The following is a 14,581-nucleotide window of genomic DNA, read 5'->3' as shown; positions in this document are numbered from 1 at the left end:
TTGACACTACCTTCCTCGTTTCTTAATATACCCAGCACCATGAAGATTACCGTCTGCATGGGGAGGTGAACAAGATAATTTTTGTGGAAACCTCCTAACTCTGAATTATTTCAAAATAAAAAGTTAAAGATGAAAGGAAAGAGGCTAAGTACTGAGGGCCCAAAGGCAGAAAAGGGAGTCTGAGTTCTGGAAAGACTGGCTGTAGATGGGACCTCACACTGAGCTGAGCCTCTCACAGACTAGTAGAGGGAGTGAGACCTGGTTACAAAACCCCTGGTGGAAGACTGACAGGAGACCGGAACTGGGAAGCAACATGCCTAAATAAAGATGTTAATGTGTTGAGTCTCATAGGGGCTGGACCCAGCAATGACTTAACCTCAGCCCTATATCCAAGTTACTGAAATCCAGCATGTGATGGGGAAAAGGTGAAAAGCCTGAGAACTAAATCAGTGGAAGCAAACAGACCTGCAGCACACTTTTCCCCACCACAACCTACCCTCCTCACTTCTCCCTAGTTAGCCTGTCCCAATTCAAAAAAGCCAGGCGCCTAAGTGCTTCCAGACTGCAGGCCATTTTCCATAATTCAGTAATAATGTATTCTTTAGATCTCTAAGGACTAGCCTAAGATCCTCATCAGAGAACTATGACTGGCTATTACCGGCCTAGTGCTTACAAGGGAATGCAGCAAAGAGAAGAGGGCCCGAAGTCCAACCCCCTTGAGATCTCACTCCTATTTTCTCGCCAATGGATAAGCTGGCACCAGAACCAACAACATTCCCTCTGTTCCTAGTTCTGTCGTCATCCATTCTTCCTCCTGGAAAAAGGACCCCAAACTGGATCTACCCACTAGACACTTGGGACTCTATTTTCTTTTACTTAAGAGCAAGGCCCATCACTGAAGCCCTTTAAAGGACAAGAACTAAGTACTAACAGTCCCAGTCAGTAACTGGGTCTCACCCAGAGCTTCAACCTCCTTCACCACTAGCAGTAGGGATGAAGGAACCACAACCAAACCCGAACACCAGAACCCCACCAGGTGAAGCACACACAATAAACTCAGAGACATGGATAGTGCCATTCAAACCAAGCATCACTGTAAGAAAGCATATCAAAAACAGCAGAGGCAGCTGACCGCACCAGGGAGAGAAACACTGCCATATCCTTGGCTCTAATTATGAGGGTTTCTCACATGTACCAAGTTCAGTAAACCAAATGAAAGCACTGCCTGGAGAAGCTCAGCCATTCTCCACCCACTCTTGGTAGAGCACCTCCACACAGTAGGGAGGATAAAGCAGCTATTCCTTTTGACAAAGCCACAGCTTCCGTCTCAAGTCACCAGAGATTGGAAGATGAAACAACTCTTAAGAAGAGAATACTTACAGCATACTTGACAATTTTAAACCAAGAGAAAAAGCACTTCCCACCAGGGGTCCCAGGCACTCTACGAGCTGTGCTTCTGACAGCAAAGAAGCCTGTTGCTGTTGGCTATAATTTTCGGTTCTGTACAACTAAAATTCAATTGCTTGGCAGGGATGGGCAAGTTTTCTAAACTCGGTTTGAGCTAGAAAAAAGGCGGGGGGGTAGATTTTTGGGGTCAGGAAAGGCATGTAAGGTTGACGGGCACTAGTCTGAGGTTTCAGCTCATCAGCCCCACCCTTTGCCTTTCTCAAAATTATCAATGACCTCAGCCCTCTGGGTATAGGCAGGATGTAAACACGACCCAGCTAGACCACTGTCTCCCTACAGACACCTACCAAAGTCCCACCTTCAGGAAAACTAATGGGGGGGGGGTCACCCTGAAATATAAAGAACTGCCTCTACCTTACTGTCCCAGCTAACCTTCCCCCCTTTACCATCTCCTCTCCTTCCCAAGTCTCTTTCCCTAAAATTTAGCATCCTCTTAAGGCCTAGGCAAACAAACGTTCAGGATAGGAGTCTGTCCCTTTCAGAAAAATGATTTCAGAACGAAATGCCAAGAAATGAAAAAGAAGTGAGAAGACAGGGACTCCTTCCTGGAGTCGACCATTTCCTGAGAAATGAGAGCCACATCACCCATGCACTGGGCATGAAGTGAGCAAGGCCACGGAACACCGGCCATTAAGTAGGTGCTCAGTTACTCTCCTTCCTGCAAAACACCCAACTGGCTAATAACTACGTGCTCCAATCATGATCAAGCTTGAATACCACCCCCAAAGCAACCTAATTTGTTTGAGCCCCACTCAGAAAAGTGCCAAAAGAGCCAAAAGGCCTTAAAAAAAGAACACAACTACTATAAATAATAAACTCACTAAAACCAGCATGTGAATAAACATGGTAAAAGAAAAACTTCCAAATGGTTGGACAATTCTGGGCCAACACACCACATGTTTCTCATTTACCCCTTTCATTCATCTAGTTTTTACCATAACAGAAAAGTTTAATCTCTACTTTCAAGGATACACTTGACCTTTTCTCCCCTGAAACAAGTATCAAACACTTTATTCCAGTTCCTGCTAAGCGAGAACAAACAAATTATTCCAGTTCCCACAAGGCAGGTTGATCTGAAAGAGGAAAACTCCCCACATTCTTGACCTGGACATCAACGCTCCAGGAGAGTGAAGAGGGGGAAGAGGAAGAAAATTTAACTAAAATGATGGTTTTTAATGGGAACCAGAGATATGGTTACAATTACATAGTCCGACACAAAAAACCAGTGGGTGATCAGGAGTTGGAAGGTTACAAAATAATGAGGGTAACACTGGGTACAGGAAGAAAGCTGCTCCAGAACTTCAGGAGCCAGGCTAATACGGCCTCTCCCTGCGATCCTGTCTGTGCTCACCCCTGCAAGAAAGAGTATCCATTAGGTCTGAGTTACCAACCTCTCTACCCAACCCACCCCCGAAATCCTATCTGCCCCTGCTACCCAACCCCAAGAAATAGCTCATATCTCCCTAGGTATAGAGAGTACATGGGAGTCTACAGATTAGCTCCCCCAGATAATCTTCCTTCCCTCCTTCCCTACCCACTATGGTTACAGTCTCAGCTTTCCAACCTAGCCCTCAAAACGAAACCACTGTCCCAAAACCTTACAATCCCATGACCTCTGTTCAACTGTTCTACTTTCATTTCAATTTAGTCTTACTTACCTGGAGTCCATCTTGCCAGGGCCAAAGCCACCTCTGTCCCCACCACCCCGGCCCCCTCGGAAGCCCCCACGGTCCCCGCCTCGGCCTCGGTAGCCGCCCCGATCATAGCCTCCTCTGCCACCACGACGATCGTCTCCATAGTTACCCCCTAGGAAAAAAGAAACATGATATATCCCCATATCACATCCCCCAAATTCCTCCTACCTCCCCTCTAGCCTCCTTTTTGATCCCAACTCCTTACCACCAGCTCCGCCTCTTCCTTACCCATATGAGAGCCTCCTGGTCCCCCTCCTGGGCCGTCTGGTTTAGGGGCCTTACACTGGTTGCATTCATTCCTCCAAGAGAAGTTCATGTTCTCACACGTACTGAGGAAAATAAGACAATTAGTCGGGGCCGGGGGGCGGGGTAAGACAAGACCTAGAATTACAAACACTCTAGTTACCTTAAGTGAGGAAAATGAGGCCTCGGAAAAGCAAAAGGGCTTGTTTCTCAGGAGCGAGCCAGACAAAAACTGCAGGTTATTGAACCCAGTCCAATACCGTTCCCACTAGAGCTACCTCACCTAGGTGACTCCTGGCCAAGCCTGTCAAAGTGTAGCTTTGACATCTATTAGTCAGAAAACACAAGCTCTACCATAATACCAAAGGGCACACGTGTAAGAGGGCTGAGAAAAGAATTAAAGAAGTTTCACTCACGGATTAGGACACTTCCAGTCCCCTGCTCGCTGCTGTCCTCCACCGCCACCGCCGCCGCTGGGGAATCCTCCTCGGCCACCGCCACCACTGCCACCACCTCCATAGCCTCCACGGCCCATGGGTCCTAGTGCAGACACAAGAATAGGTCTGCTCCGCTTCCAAGTTTGGTTAACCTAACCTTCTCTCCCATGCAAACCCTTACCACCCTGCCTCCCTTCTCTCCCCATCACCTCTTACGCCAGCAGAAGTAGCTCCTCACCTCCTCGCCCTCGGCCTCCACGACCATTGCCACCACCCCGATTGAAGTCTGCTCGCCGAGTAGCAAATGAGACCTTGATGGGATTCCCAGAGAATTCTTTACCTAAAGAAATAAAGGCGGTATAAAGAGACTTTTTATTAAGACCTGTGGGTCCAAAAACACACTTGGTACAATCAAGAGAAGACTCTGCCTTCTTGTAAATGTTTACAATCTCATGAAACGTAAGAAAAAATAAGACCACACCAAAATAGGAGTGTTGGAAGACTCAAAGAAATCCTAAAACACAGGCCGTTTCCCAAAGCTAGTTACCCTGTCCCCCACCCCTGCCAGCCTCCTCATACATACCATCAAACCAGTCAATAGCTGCTTTAGCAGAAGGTGGGTCATCAAATGATACTGTTGCCTCTCCCTTCAGCTTGCCTGTTTCCCTGTCTGTGTACAGATTAATCATGGGCTGTCCTGTTTTCTTATTTGTCTAAAGAAATCAACGTGAGATAACATCAGTCTTAAAGAAGACAGCACTATCATAACCATACCTTTCTCTTTCACGTAACTTGAATTAAAGCCATCAACTATAACTGTTTCTCACTTCAATATTAAAAGATGAAAGTAAAGATTATAGACTACAAATTCAAAAGTTTTAGACACTCCCTTTTTTATCAGTTGTGCCTCTTTTGTGTTAAAATGTGATTCCCCTTTAGAAAATGGCAAAGGCTAATGTTCTTTCCTCAACAAATGAAGCAGGCAACCATTAAGACTTTTTTTTTCACTAAGGTGTGAAATCCAAAAGCCTGCAGCACTGATAGAAAGCACCCACTCTGCTCCACAAGTACCTTAATGATACCAATCTGCTTGAAGTAATCAGCTACAGACTCAATTGTAACATTCTCGCCCAGGCCTTGCACGAAGATGGTGTTGTTGTCTGAATTATCCTGTTCTGCTTGTCAAACGCAGAAGGAAACATGAATTTGAAGAGAGAAAACAAGCAAAGGTAAAACAAGTCAGTGACTCTTAATAACCTAACTTTAAGAAATACTTGCTATTTTGCTTTCAAAGAAAAAAAACTCTAAAGCAAGCAATATACTTTGGTTTAGGTCAGACAAAAGAAATCCCCATCCCTTCTATTTTATTATCTGAGTACCAGTATGCCAGCCACTTCACAAATTTAAATTTAGTTTTACAACTACCCTTTGAAACATGTTGATACTCACTAAAGAAACAAGGGCTCAGGAGTTAACTGCCCAACCACACAGTAAGTACACCAGTTGTTTGTCAACGTTCAGTTGAAGACCCCCAAGTTAAGAAACCAATCTTACACTAAAATCCAGTCTACAAACATAATTAAAACAAAAAATACACTGAGTGCTTCCCTTTGTGTGTCTTTTTCGTTCAATAATTTGGTTACGATCCCCATTTTTAAAAGCCACTGCTTTAACTGAACCAGTAGTTCAGGATTATGGTCCACACACAGATGCATCAGCATCTCCTGAAACTTGTTAGAAATGCAAATTCTCGGGCTCCTCCCAGACCTACTAAATTGCTGGGAGAGGAAATCACCACATCAGGTATTTCTGATACATGGCTCATTTATAAATCACTGTTAAGTATAGCTACACCTAAACTCCCTTCCCCACATTTTCCTTCTTCTCTACCCCACAGTTCTTCGGATCCCTTTAAGTTTCAAAGAACATCCAGGAAAAGTCCTGACACCACTTGAGCCATTCCTTCATGCCACCTCTGGACTTACCAGAGTCATGACGTGATCCTTGGTCCCGAGGGCCTTAAGTGACATGAAAAAAAAACAAAAAACAAAAAAACAAGGAAAGAGGAGCCGTTAGTCAACAGGCTGAGAAAGACAAGGAAAAAAATTCACACCAAATCCAAACTTTTGCAAAATATCAGGTAAGTGCTCACAGCCTCATTCCAAACCCTGTCCTGGGTTGTCTGCCCAGAGAAAAATCCTAGGCAGGTCTGGGGAAGACAGAGGCCCCTTTTCCTAAGACCTGTATGTAACTTGAGTCCCCACAGGGACAACGCCACACTTCAGAAAATGCTGCCTCCCCCAGCTCAGGCTGGGAAATGTCCTCAGCACAGACTGGGAGGGCCAGGAGGGAGACCCCTTGAAGTTAACAAACCAACTCATAGCTTGGCCCTGTTCTCTCACCCCAGAGAGAAATGGGCTCACCACCAGCAATGTGATATGCATCCATACCGTTTCTCCAAACTTTAACACCAAAGACACTTATCCCTTGTAGAACAATTTTTAATTTCATCTTTAGAAACCATTCTTAAAACCATGTTTGTTTCCCCCAAAACCACATGAAAATAAAAATCATACATAACAGCTATTATATTTTTAAAGCATGTCCCAGGGAACAGACCAGAAATCTTATTTCCATAATGCAGCCTCTATTTTTTTTCCAGAGACCATCTTTGACCAAAGTTTATCTGAATTCATCATAAATAAATATTGTACCCACACTCAATGACACCTAAATCATGAACCCAAGCCTTTGGCTTTAAATGTTGAGACAAATCAAGAAACCTTTTGTTAGTTAACCAAACCAGAAAAGTTCCAGCTTACTGGGAGACTTCTCAAATTTGCCATTTTTCCATGAATTCAGTTTGTGCTGTTTAAGACCTGGTTATTTCCCATGAGCCACACATACTCCCAACCTTTCTTGGAAGTAGTCCACACCTTCCTTCCCAGAGCTAGTTTCTATTTGCCCATCTGAATTGAGTTTAAATGCGTGTATGTAGAATCGCATTGACACCATTCAGTATTTAATATATAAATATATACCAACTCCACCATCCTCAGGGCAGGGCAATAGTTCACATCCCTCGTCCAGAATTAAAACATTTGGAGGTTGTTACATACACACACGCACACACACGCACACACACGCACACACTAACCTCGGACACACTGATCAAAAGGCTCCTAAAGCCAAGTCGGCCCCACGTGTTCCAGCACACACTCTCCAGTTTCTCATTACAGTGCTCACTAAGTGCCGGGTGTGGCAACACTCCTGTCAGAGGCCTACTTAAACACCTCTTATTAACCTGGGTCAAACCGAATTGGTACCAGATGCCTGCTGAGTCTTACCCCTGCCTGCCTCCAGGTTAGCACACATCTGGCAGCAGGTGGCATTCTACCCCACCCCTTTCTGGAGGTGGTTCTGGACACTCCAAAACCTTTGACACTTAAAACACGCTAAGACATCTGCAAATGAACAATCAGACAAAGCATTGCTGGGAGTTGGGAATTTTGGAAACTCTGTTCACTTACCACCAAATTTATTGAAGCCACCACGGTCACTTCCGCTGGAGAAGACAAGTTAGAAGAAAGGACATGAAGCTTCCAACGGCTACAAAAGGGCGGTTTTTGATTTTGTTCAACATTCCCCAAACATGGGTAGGTGTTTTGGGAAAATGATAATACAAATGGCTACTAAAATACATTCCCCTTCCTGACCACCCCTTGTCTGACCTTTGAGCATGTCACACACACGTGTGCAATTTCTCAGACACAATTTTTAAGGATTTTGCTTTAAAAGGTTATGTATCTATTTCCTCTGGAAAAAAAAAAAAGACCCATTTTCCTTGGTCGTTCTTCCGATGTAGCAGATGTTTTTTCCTCTTGTCGCGAGTGGATGACAACCCAGTAGTTGGTTTAAAAACCCTACCCCCGATTTACCCAGAAGACATTTCACACCAGGCTGGGGTAGCCCTGAACACATTTTTGTGGTTTTTTGCTTTGAAAGCAGCAAGCAGACCCAACCCCATTCCATAAAAAGTCAAAACCAAAGGCAATTTCCCCTTAAAGCGAGACAAACTTAGCTAAGCCCTACCCTAACTACTGAGCTGTTTTTGATCTCTCCCCACCCCCGGGGTCACCCCTTCTACACTGTGAGAAGAGCGGAGTATTTTGCAATGTCACCTTTCATACCTGTGGCACATAAAATGCAGAGCAAGTTAACAGTCACATTAACAGTTGTTTTTCTTTTTAAAGTTTTGCATTAAACACACGCACACAACAGAGTTTTCCTTATTTTGTTTTTGAGATTGCCCCCACCCACCTCTGAATACTTACCATACACAAACTCTTCTTAAAAAACCTACTTTTTCCCAAAAAGGAGTAACACACTGACATTCCTCCCCTCTCAAGGGAGACAGAGTAGGGTCCTTCAAATCATATTTACCAACAGATTTGACAAATGCTTTAACATCAAATCTAAGGTTTTACTTCAACTTCAGCGGGAAGGGGAGGAAAGAAGGTCCAGTTGGACAAGTAACCAGAGGAAGGGGGACAGTGGAGCAAATAGGTGGGATACCACTGTCAAGCGTACTGTATTTTGTCCAAAAGGTCTGCACACTTCAGATAGCCCCATAAACCAAGTCACACACACAAAATCATTACTGTCAGTCAAATGAGTGCTCGTGGATTCAAATGACTACAGAATAAAGAGAGAGTAGCCAATTCCTGGAAGCTCAAGTCAGGTTAACCATTTACAACTCCCTCAGAGGACACATGGGAATACAAGTAACAAGTTTCCCTATTACCAGGAGTGGGATCATCGGTTTCCCTTGCAGAGAAAGAAGCCTTTACTTCCATGTTTCTTGCCTAGGATATCAATGACTCCAATCCATATACACCCATGTTTCTTTTTCTTCAAAAATAAAAGTGTCAGTACTCAAATCTCTATACAGAGGTGTGGGTAGAAGTTCAGGCTCCCAAGTTCTCACAAAAATAAAATGGGGATGTATGTATGAAGAAGAAACAGTCAATGCTCCTAAATCAAAGCCCTCACAAATCCCTAGAATAAGACTAACCATGCACTAAGGGACTAGGCTTCAAGGGAGATTCATGCAACCCTCCACACTGCTCACTGATGTTACTCCCTGGCTCACAAGACACCTACCCCATGCCGCCTCTGCCTCCACGGCCGCCTCCACGACCTCTGGGTTCATAGCCACCACTGCTGCGGCTGTAACCACCGCCACCGCCCCGGCCACGGCCCCCACGGTCCTGCTGGCCTCCCCCGTAGCCTCCGCCACCACTCTGGTCCTGATTGCCATAACCGCCGCCACCACTACTACTCATGGAGGACTGATCTTGGCCATAGTTACCTGTCAGGAAAGAAAGAATGCCTTTAAAAAACACAAAACAGACTGCGAGGTGGCATAAAACAGTTCAACTGCGCCAGGGGATAAATGACAATAAAAATTAAAATGAAGCTAGGAAACAAAGCGCAAGATTTTTAAGAACCCTTTTAGGGAACGGGTCGAGCGGGATACAATTCCTTACAAAAAGCAAGTATGAGACAAAGTTGAAAACATCTCACCTCCACCACCCCCTCCACCTCCACTGCTACTGTTGTACTGGTTCTGCTGCCCATAGCCCTGAGGGGGATTATAGCTTTGCTGCTGTCCATAGCTTTGAGGCTGTCCACCATAGCCAGACTGCTGGCCATAGCCCCCACTCTGGGGCTGCCCATAGCTGCTGCTCTGAGAACTGCTACCGTAACTAGGGAAAAAGAAAAAGCAGAATCATAATGCCAGCATGTCCAAAACCTTCTTTCACTTTCAGTACACCCCATTCTCTGTACCCAACAGAGACCACCCCCGTTACTCCTCATGCTTACTCATGCACCCCTAATGTTTCAGTCCTCTCCCCTCTCCCCACAACTCCTTACCTTCCCGAGGCGCTGCTAGGAGCTGGCTGCTGGCCATAGCCAGGGTATGAGGACTGCTGCCCGTAAGACGACTGAGAACTTTGGCTACTGCCATAGCCACCAGCTGAGCCATATCCCTGGGGAGTTGACTGTGTGCCATAGCCTGCTACAAGAAAAAGGAAGTCACAAAAACTACGACGAAAGAGAAAAGGCAGGGTAATGGGTTGAAGAAAACATTATATACCACCTAATGCTTCCCATACTTGAAAAGTCAGCCTCTTAGAAGATGCTTGGAAATCTTGCAACTCAGTCAGAGATTACCCTTCTCTTTTACCTTAAAGCTTAATACTCCAACTTCTACCAACTTCAGAGTTCCAATCTCATCCGACCCACACCAAAGCCAGCCTCCAGGACCACCACTAATCACAGCCCAAGAGACCCCTATTAATTAACAGCATTTTAACCTGCCCATATGTGTGCAGTACAAATAAGACAACCCCATATTATTTACACTTCAGGACCTCAGGGCAAATTCCACCTCCTGGTGTATCATGTGATATACAGCAGTCTGACTTCAAACATCCTCAAGGAAGTCATTTTCTCCCTTTAAGTATCTGAAAGTTTTCTCCCTTTAGGCAATACTACCCACCCACCCCCACCCCGCCCTCCCATTTCACTTTCATTCTTAGGGGAAATGGGGAAAAGTGCAACATAAACAGAGAAGTAAAAAGTCAAAGAAAATAATAGGAAACAGAATTACAAACCAATTAAGCATTTTTGTTTGAAAGGACTCAAACGCTCAAGTGCTTTAAGGGTCATAGACTGGTTAAAGGAAACATTTCAGCACTGCTTAGGTTTAAAAAAAGCAACATTCAGAAAGAGCAGGAAGAGGTGGGGTGACCCACTAAAAGAGACTCACTGTTCTGGGTCTGTCCATAGGAACTACCATAGCTGCTCTGGCCATAGCCTGAAGTGTCCGTTGACTGGCCGTAGCCACTGTAACTCTGCTGTCCATAGGGCTGATTGCTCTGCTGGGAATAGCCCTGCCCAGGCTGGGTTGGGTAGGCCCCATAACTGGAGAAAAAGACAAACCGTGCTCTCAGAAAAAAACACCTTCACCACCCTTGCCCTTGACAAACTCTGGAAGCCCAGAAATTGACACTCACCTTTGGGTTGCTTGTTGGGTATAGTCTGAAAAACAAAAACACGATTATATTACCTTCAACCATCCCTAAGAGTAGACTAGAGCGAAAAGTCTTAACTCAAGCTAGCTTTGGGGCCCCCGGAGAGGAAAGTCAACGAGGCATAAGTTCCCACATGAAACCCTAGTTGAGAGAGGAGCAATCTGGCAGACCGTAGTCAAGTTTTCTTACAATAAAGAAAAGCAAAGAAATAGCGAATTTCTACAGAGACCAAGAAGCCTGAAGTACTGGAAAAAGCAAGAGTCTTGGTGAACAGCTATAATTTTCTGCAACTTCAATCAATGTCAGGAACTGCACAAATATACACATTTCCTTCTCACACCCGCTCGAAGACGAAGACATCACCAAGAGTCAAGCTAAAGTCACACAGCTGCTTCAGCAGAACAGGTTTTAATTCAAGCCAGAGACAGAATTGTTCGGAACGTAGCCTCCACTTTCTCAATCCGAAAAACAAGAACGTCTCCAAAGAGGCCGCTCTTCACCCTTTGCCCAGTCTTGGAGACTGGAAACGGAGGCTTTTAATGCAAAGCTAGCTAACCAAGAGAAGAGCGCTCTTTGATCCCAAACGACGGAGATCACCATCAAAGAGCGGTCGCCTCGGGAGGCAAGTCGATTGGTACTCAAGTCCCCAGCCCTGTGGCTCCCCACGAGTGCGTTTTCTTATCTCCCTTGCCTGCCTCGGGGCTGTGGGGAGACTCGGTGAACCGAAGGAAGCGAAAGCGCTTTTAAAACGCCACATGTTAGACGCACTGGCCAGATCCACTCGTCTCCCCGGTACAGGAAACGAGTCGCTTCCTCCCGCAGAAAAGGGCAAAAGGACCGGGAGAAGGTGTGGCCTCGAGCGGCCGTTCCTTTCAGTTCCCACCTCCGAGAGGAAATTTAGGCGGGAAAAGCCTCGGGCCGGGTCCCCAAGTCCGTTGGACCACCCCCAGCCGTTAAGCGCGCCCAAGCCTCCGCCCCCGCCCGCGTGGCAAGCGAGGCGGGAACGAGGCGGTCCCGCCCCTTCCCGAGGGACCCCGGGGGCGAGGCCCAAACCTGACGCGCGCCGCGGAGCCTCCAGCAGAGGGTCTCGCGACAAAAAGCAGGACCGACACGAGGCGGGAGGGGGGAGTTCGCGCCGCCAGAAAGGGGGGAGGGGCCAGCAGAGCGCGTGCGCGCTCCGAGTGCCCGGATGCAGCACTGCGACAAAGCGGGCCCGAGCGCGAGGCTGGGGACGAGGAGGAGAAGAGGCTACAGGGATCGAGCATTTCCATCCGTGCCTCACGTTTCCAATCACCAAGAAGAGTCCCTCCCAACCCTCATCTCAAGGAAAGGGGCTACGAAGGGAAGACCTCCCGCCCCGCGCCAGGCGCCAGAGGAGCGAAACAAGATGGCGACATCGGCCTCCCCCTTCCACCCCTCTCCGCTGCTTCCCGCCAGTGGTGCGAGAAGACCCTACACGCGATCGCCGCCCAGGTCTCACCGAAAAACAAAAGCCCGACTAGGAGGCAACGAGGCCCGGGGCCGGCACGCCACCGCCGCCTCGCGCCCTTACATACCGTTTGAGGCCATGTCCGCGCACGCGCGCACAGGCCGACAATCAACAAGATTCCAACACCACAGCACCGACGCCTCGAGGACTGAGCAGCCCCGCCTCCTGCGTCGAGGTTTATGTACGCCTCCCCGCCTACGCATGCCGGGGGAACGCACCAACTGCGGAAAGGAAAGGGGGAATCATGGCCGACTCCTGCCACTCTTCAGGGAGTATAGAGGACCCTAGCAGGCAGAAAGGAAGCGTATTAACTAAGAACCTTGCAAATAATATATGTAATCCTCTGTTTTTCATACAAAGAAGTTAGATTTGCTTTGCAGGGCTAATCCCACGATTCACCCTCACCCCTATGATTGCATAATGGTACGGCCCGATTACCCCCCCTGGGGGCGGGGCGAGGGGCCCAGGGCGGTTGCGGGCGGAACTGTAGTCAAAGCCGGGAGTCGAGGGGTGGGAACCGAAATTCCTCAGGCTGGCCCCTTTCACTGGGCCTCACTTTCACTCAGGATGGAGAGCTCCTGCGCTCCATTCGCCTTACGCTGCATCAAACGCATCCTCCCTCTGGCGCCAGCCTCCCTCTCTGGCTCTAGTGTTTCTCCACAGACAACACCCACCGACCCTCTCCCTGCGTCTAGGTATTCACTCATCGTCTTTCAGGCTTGCGTCTCCTGAAGTCCTTACCAGGGTTTGTAGATTGTGACGTTTGCCATGAAAGAAAGCATGGAGTTTAGCCCGGACCCTTGGGTCCTAGTCTGGTCAAGCACTGATCGCCCACCCACACGCTCACGGCTTGGCCCGTGAGTAGCTTGGCTTAACTAGCTCTTGGACGGGAAAGCCCAAACCCTCCGGATCTCAAAGAGCACTGAGATTAGATCAGGGATTTCCCAGCCTTTTTACTGATAAAGGGCTACTCTTTATTTTCCTGAAACCCTACCGAGGAACCAATGTGGAGATCCAATAATAACTGATATTTGTATAGAGCTGAAGTGGTTTCAAAATGCACAATTAATTGCTTTCCCATTACAGTCTTATGAAGAAAGTAAAGCTATCTCCATTTTACAGGTAAGAAAAATGAGACTCAGGCTGAGTGCAATCCATGATTATAGAACAGCTAAGGGTCAGGGGTCCTGATTTGAATCCAGGTCTGTGTGGCTGCAAAACACTCCTTATGTTGGTTATGCGAACACTTTGAAGTGTTCTGAAGCCTTTTCACTCCCTATAAGAGCAAGAACAAAAAGTGAAATTCAAATTAACTTGCAACTTGCACTCTAATCAGCCTTGCCTAGAGAAGGAAATTTGAAAGTATCGAATAAAACAAGACAAAGGAGTTTATTCCTGGTACATGTCCCATGCAGATTTTCCTTCCCAACTTACCTTTGACGTGGGTTCCAGAACTTCCTTTGTAGGTTAGACACGTTTTCCTAGAGAAATAATTGTGGGCTATGCCCACAAACTTCTACTGAATTCCTGACTTAGGCCCTAATGGCCCTTGAACACCCTGTCACCCACCCCACCCCCACCGGGAGGGCAATGTGACACTGGAGTGAGGGCAAACAGAGGGAAGTCCATCACTCATTCATTCATTGATTCTACAAATATTTATTAAGTACCTACAGTGTTCCAGGGACTGTCCAGGGTACTGAGGATGAATTAGTGTACAAAATAGATGAAGCAATTTAATAATAAAGCTAACATATAATAATAATAATATTTATACATAACGTATTTATAATAACATAACACTTTGATAAGGCTTACTAAGTATCAGGCAGTGTTCTGAGTGCTGTAAGTATAGCTTGTTTAATCTTATTCTTCACAATAAAATGTTGACATGAGGATTACATTTTACAGATGAACAAAAAGGCATGGAAAAGTGAAAAGCTGTGCCCAGGGCTACACAGAAAGTGGCAAAGCCAGGTTCCCAACCCAGGCAGCCTGGCTCAGAGTTCCTGCTCTTAACCCCTGTGCTTCAGCAAACATCGCTTGAGCACTGCATAATATGTACCAAGCCTGGGACAGACCTAGAGAGAAGAGGATAAAAAAATCCAGTCCCTGAGCCACAAGACCTTATAGCCAGTGGGCAAGGTGTGG

General features: G+C 46.7%; 1 protein-coding gene across 2 annotated transcripts; it reads right to left on the bottom strand.

The window, feature by feature from the left end:
* Positions 1–2,447: 2,447 nt before the first annotated feature.
* Positions 2,448–12,574, bottom strand: FUS (FUS RNA binding protein). Of its 2 annotated transcripts, none has more exons than XM_068565552.1 (15): positions 12,498–12,574; positions 10,924–10,948; positions 10,677–10,831; positions 9,779–9,923; positions 9,428–9,609; positions 9,005–9,212; positions 7,372–7,406; positions 5,827–5,859; positions 4,913–5,016; positions 4,425–4,554; positions 4,080–4,181; positions 3,821–3,944; positions 3,390–3,490; positions 3,126–3,273; positions 2,448–2,820 (listed from the first exon to the last, which is right to left on the bottom strand). In XM_068565552.1, the coding sequence occupies exons 1-15, from the start codon at positions 12,508–12,510 to the stop codon at positions 2,781–2,783; spliced, it is 1,545 nt and encodes a 514-aa protein (XP_068421653.1). In that variant the 5' UTR covers positions 12,511–12,574; the 3' UTR covers positions 2,448–2,780. The 2 variants fall into 2 exon arrangements, with proteins under 2 accessions (XP_068421653.1, XP_068421654.1); XM_068565553.1 differs by having other exon boundaries at positions 9,779–9,920.
* Between the last annotated feature and the right edge of the window lie 2,007 nt (positions 12,575–14,581).

Source organism: Eschrichtius robustus, chromosome 16 (genome assembly GCF_028021215.1).
Source record: "Eschrichtius robustus isolate mEscRob2 chromosome 16, mEscRob2.pri, whole genome shotgun sequence".
Lineage (NCBI taxonomy): Eukaryota > Metazoa > Chordata > Mammalia > Artiodactyla > Eschrichtiidae > Eschrichtius > Eschrichtius robustus.
This window is presented reverse-complemented; position numbering and strand designations above follow the sequence as displayed.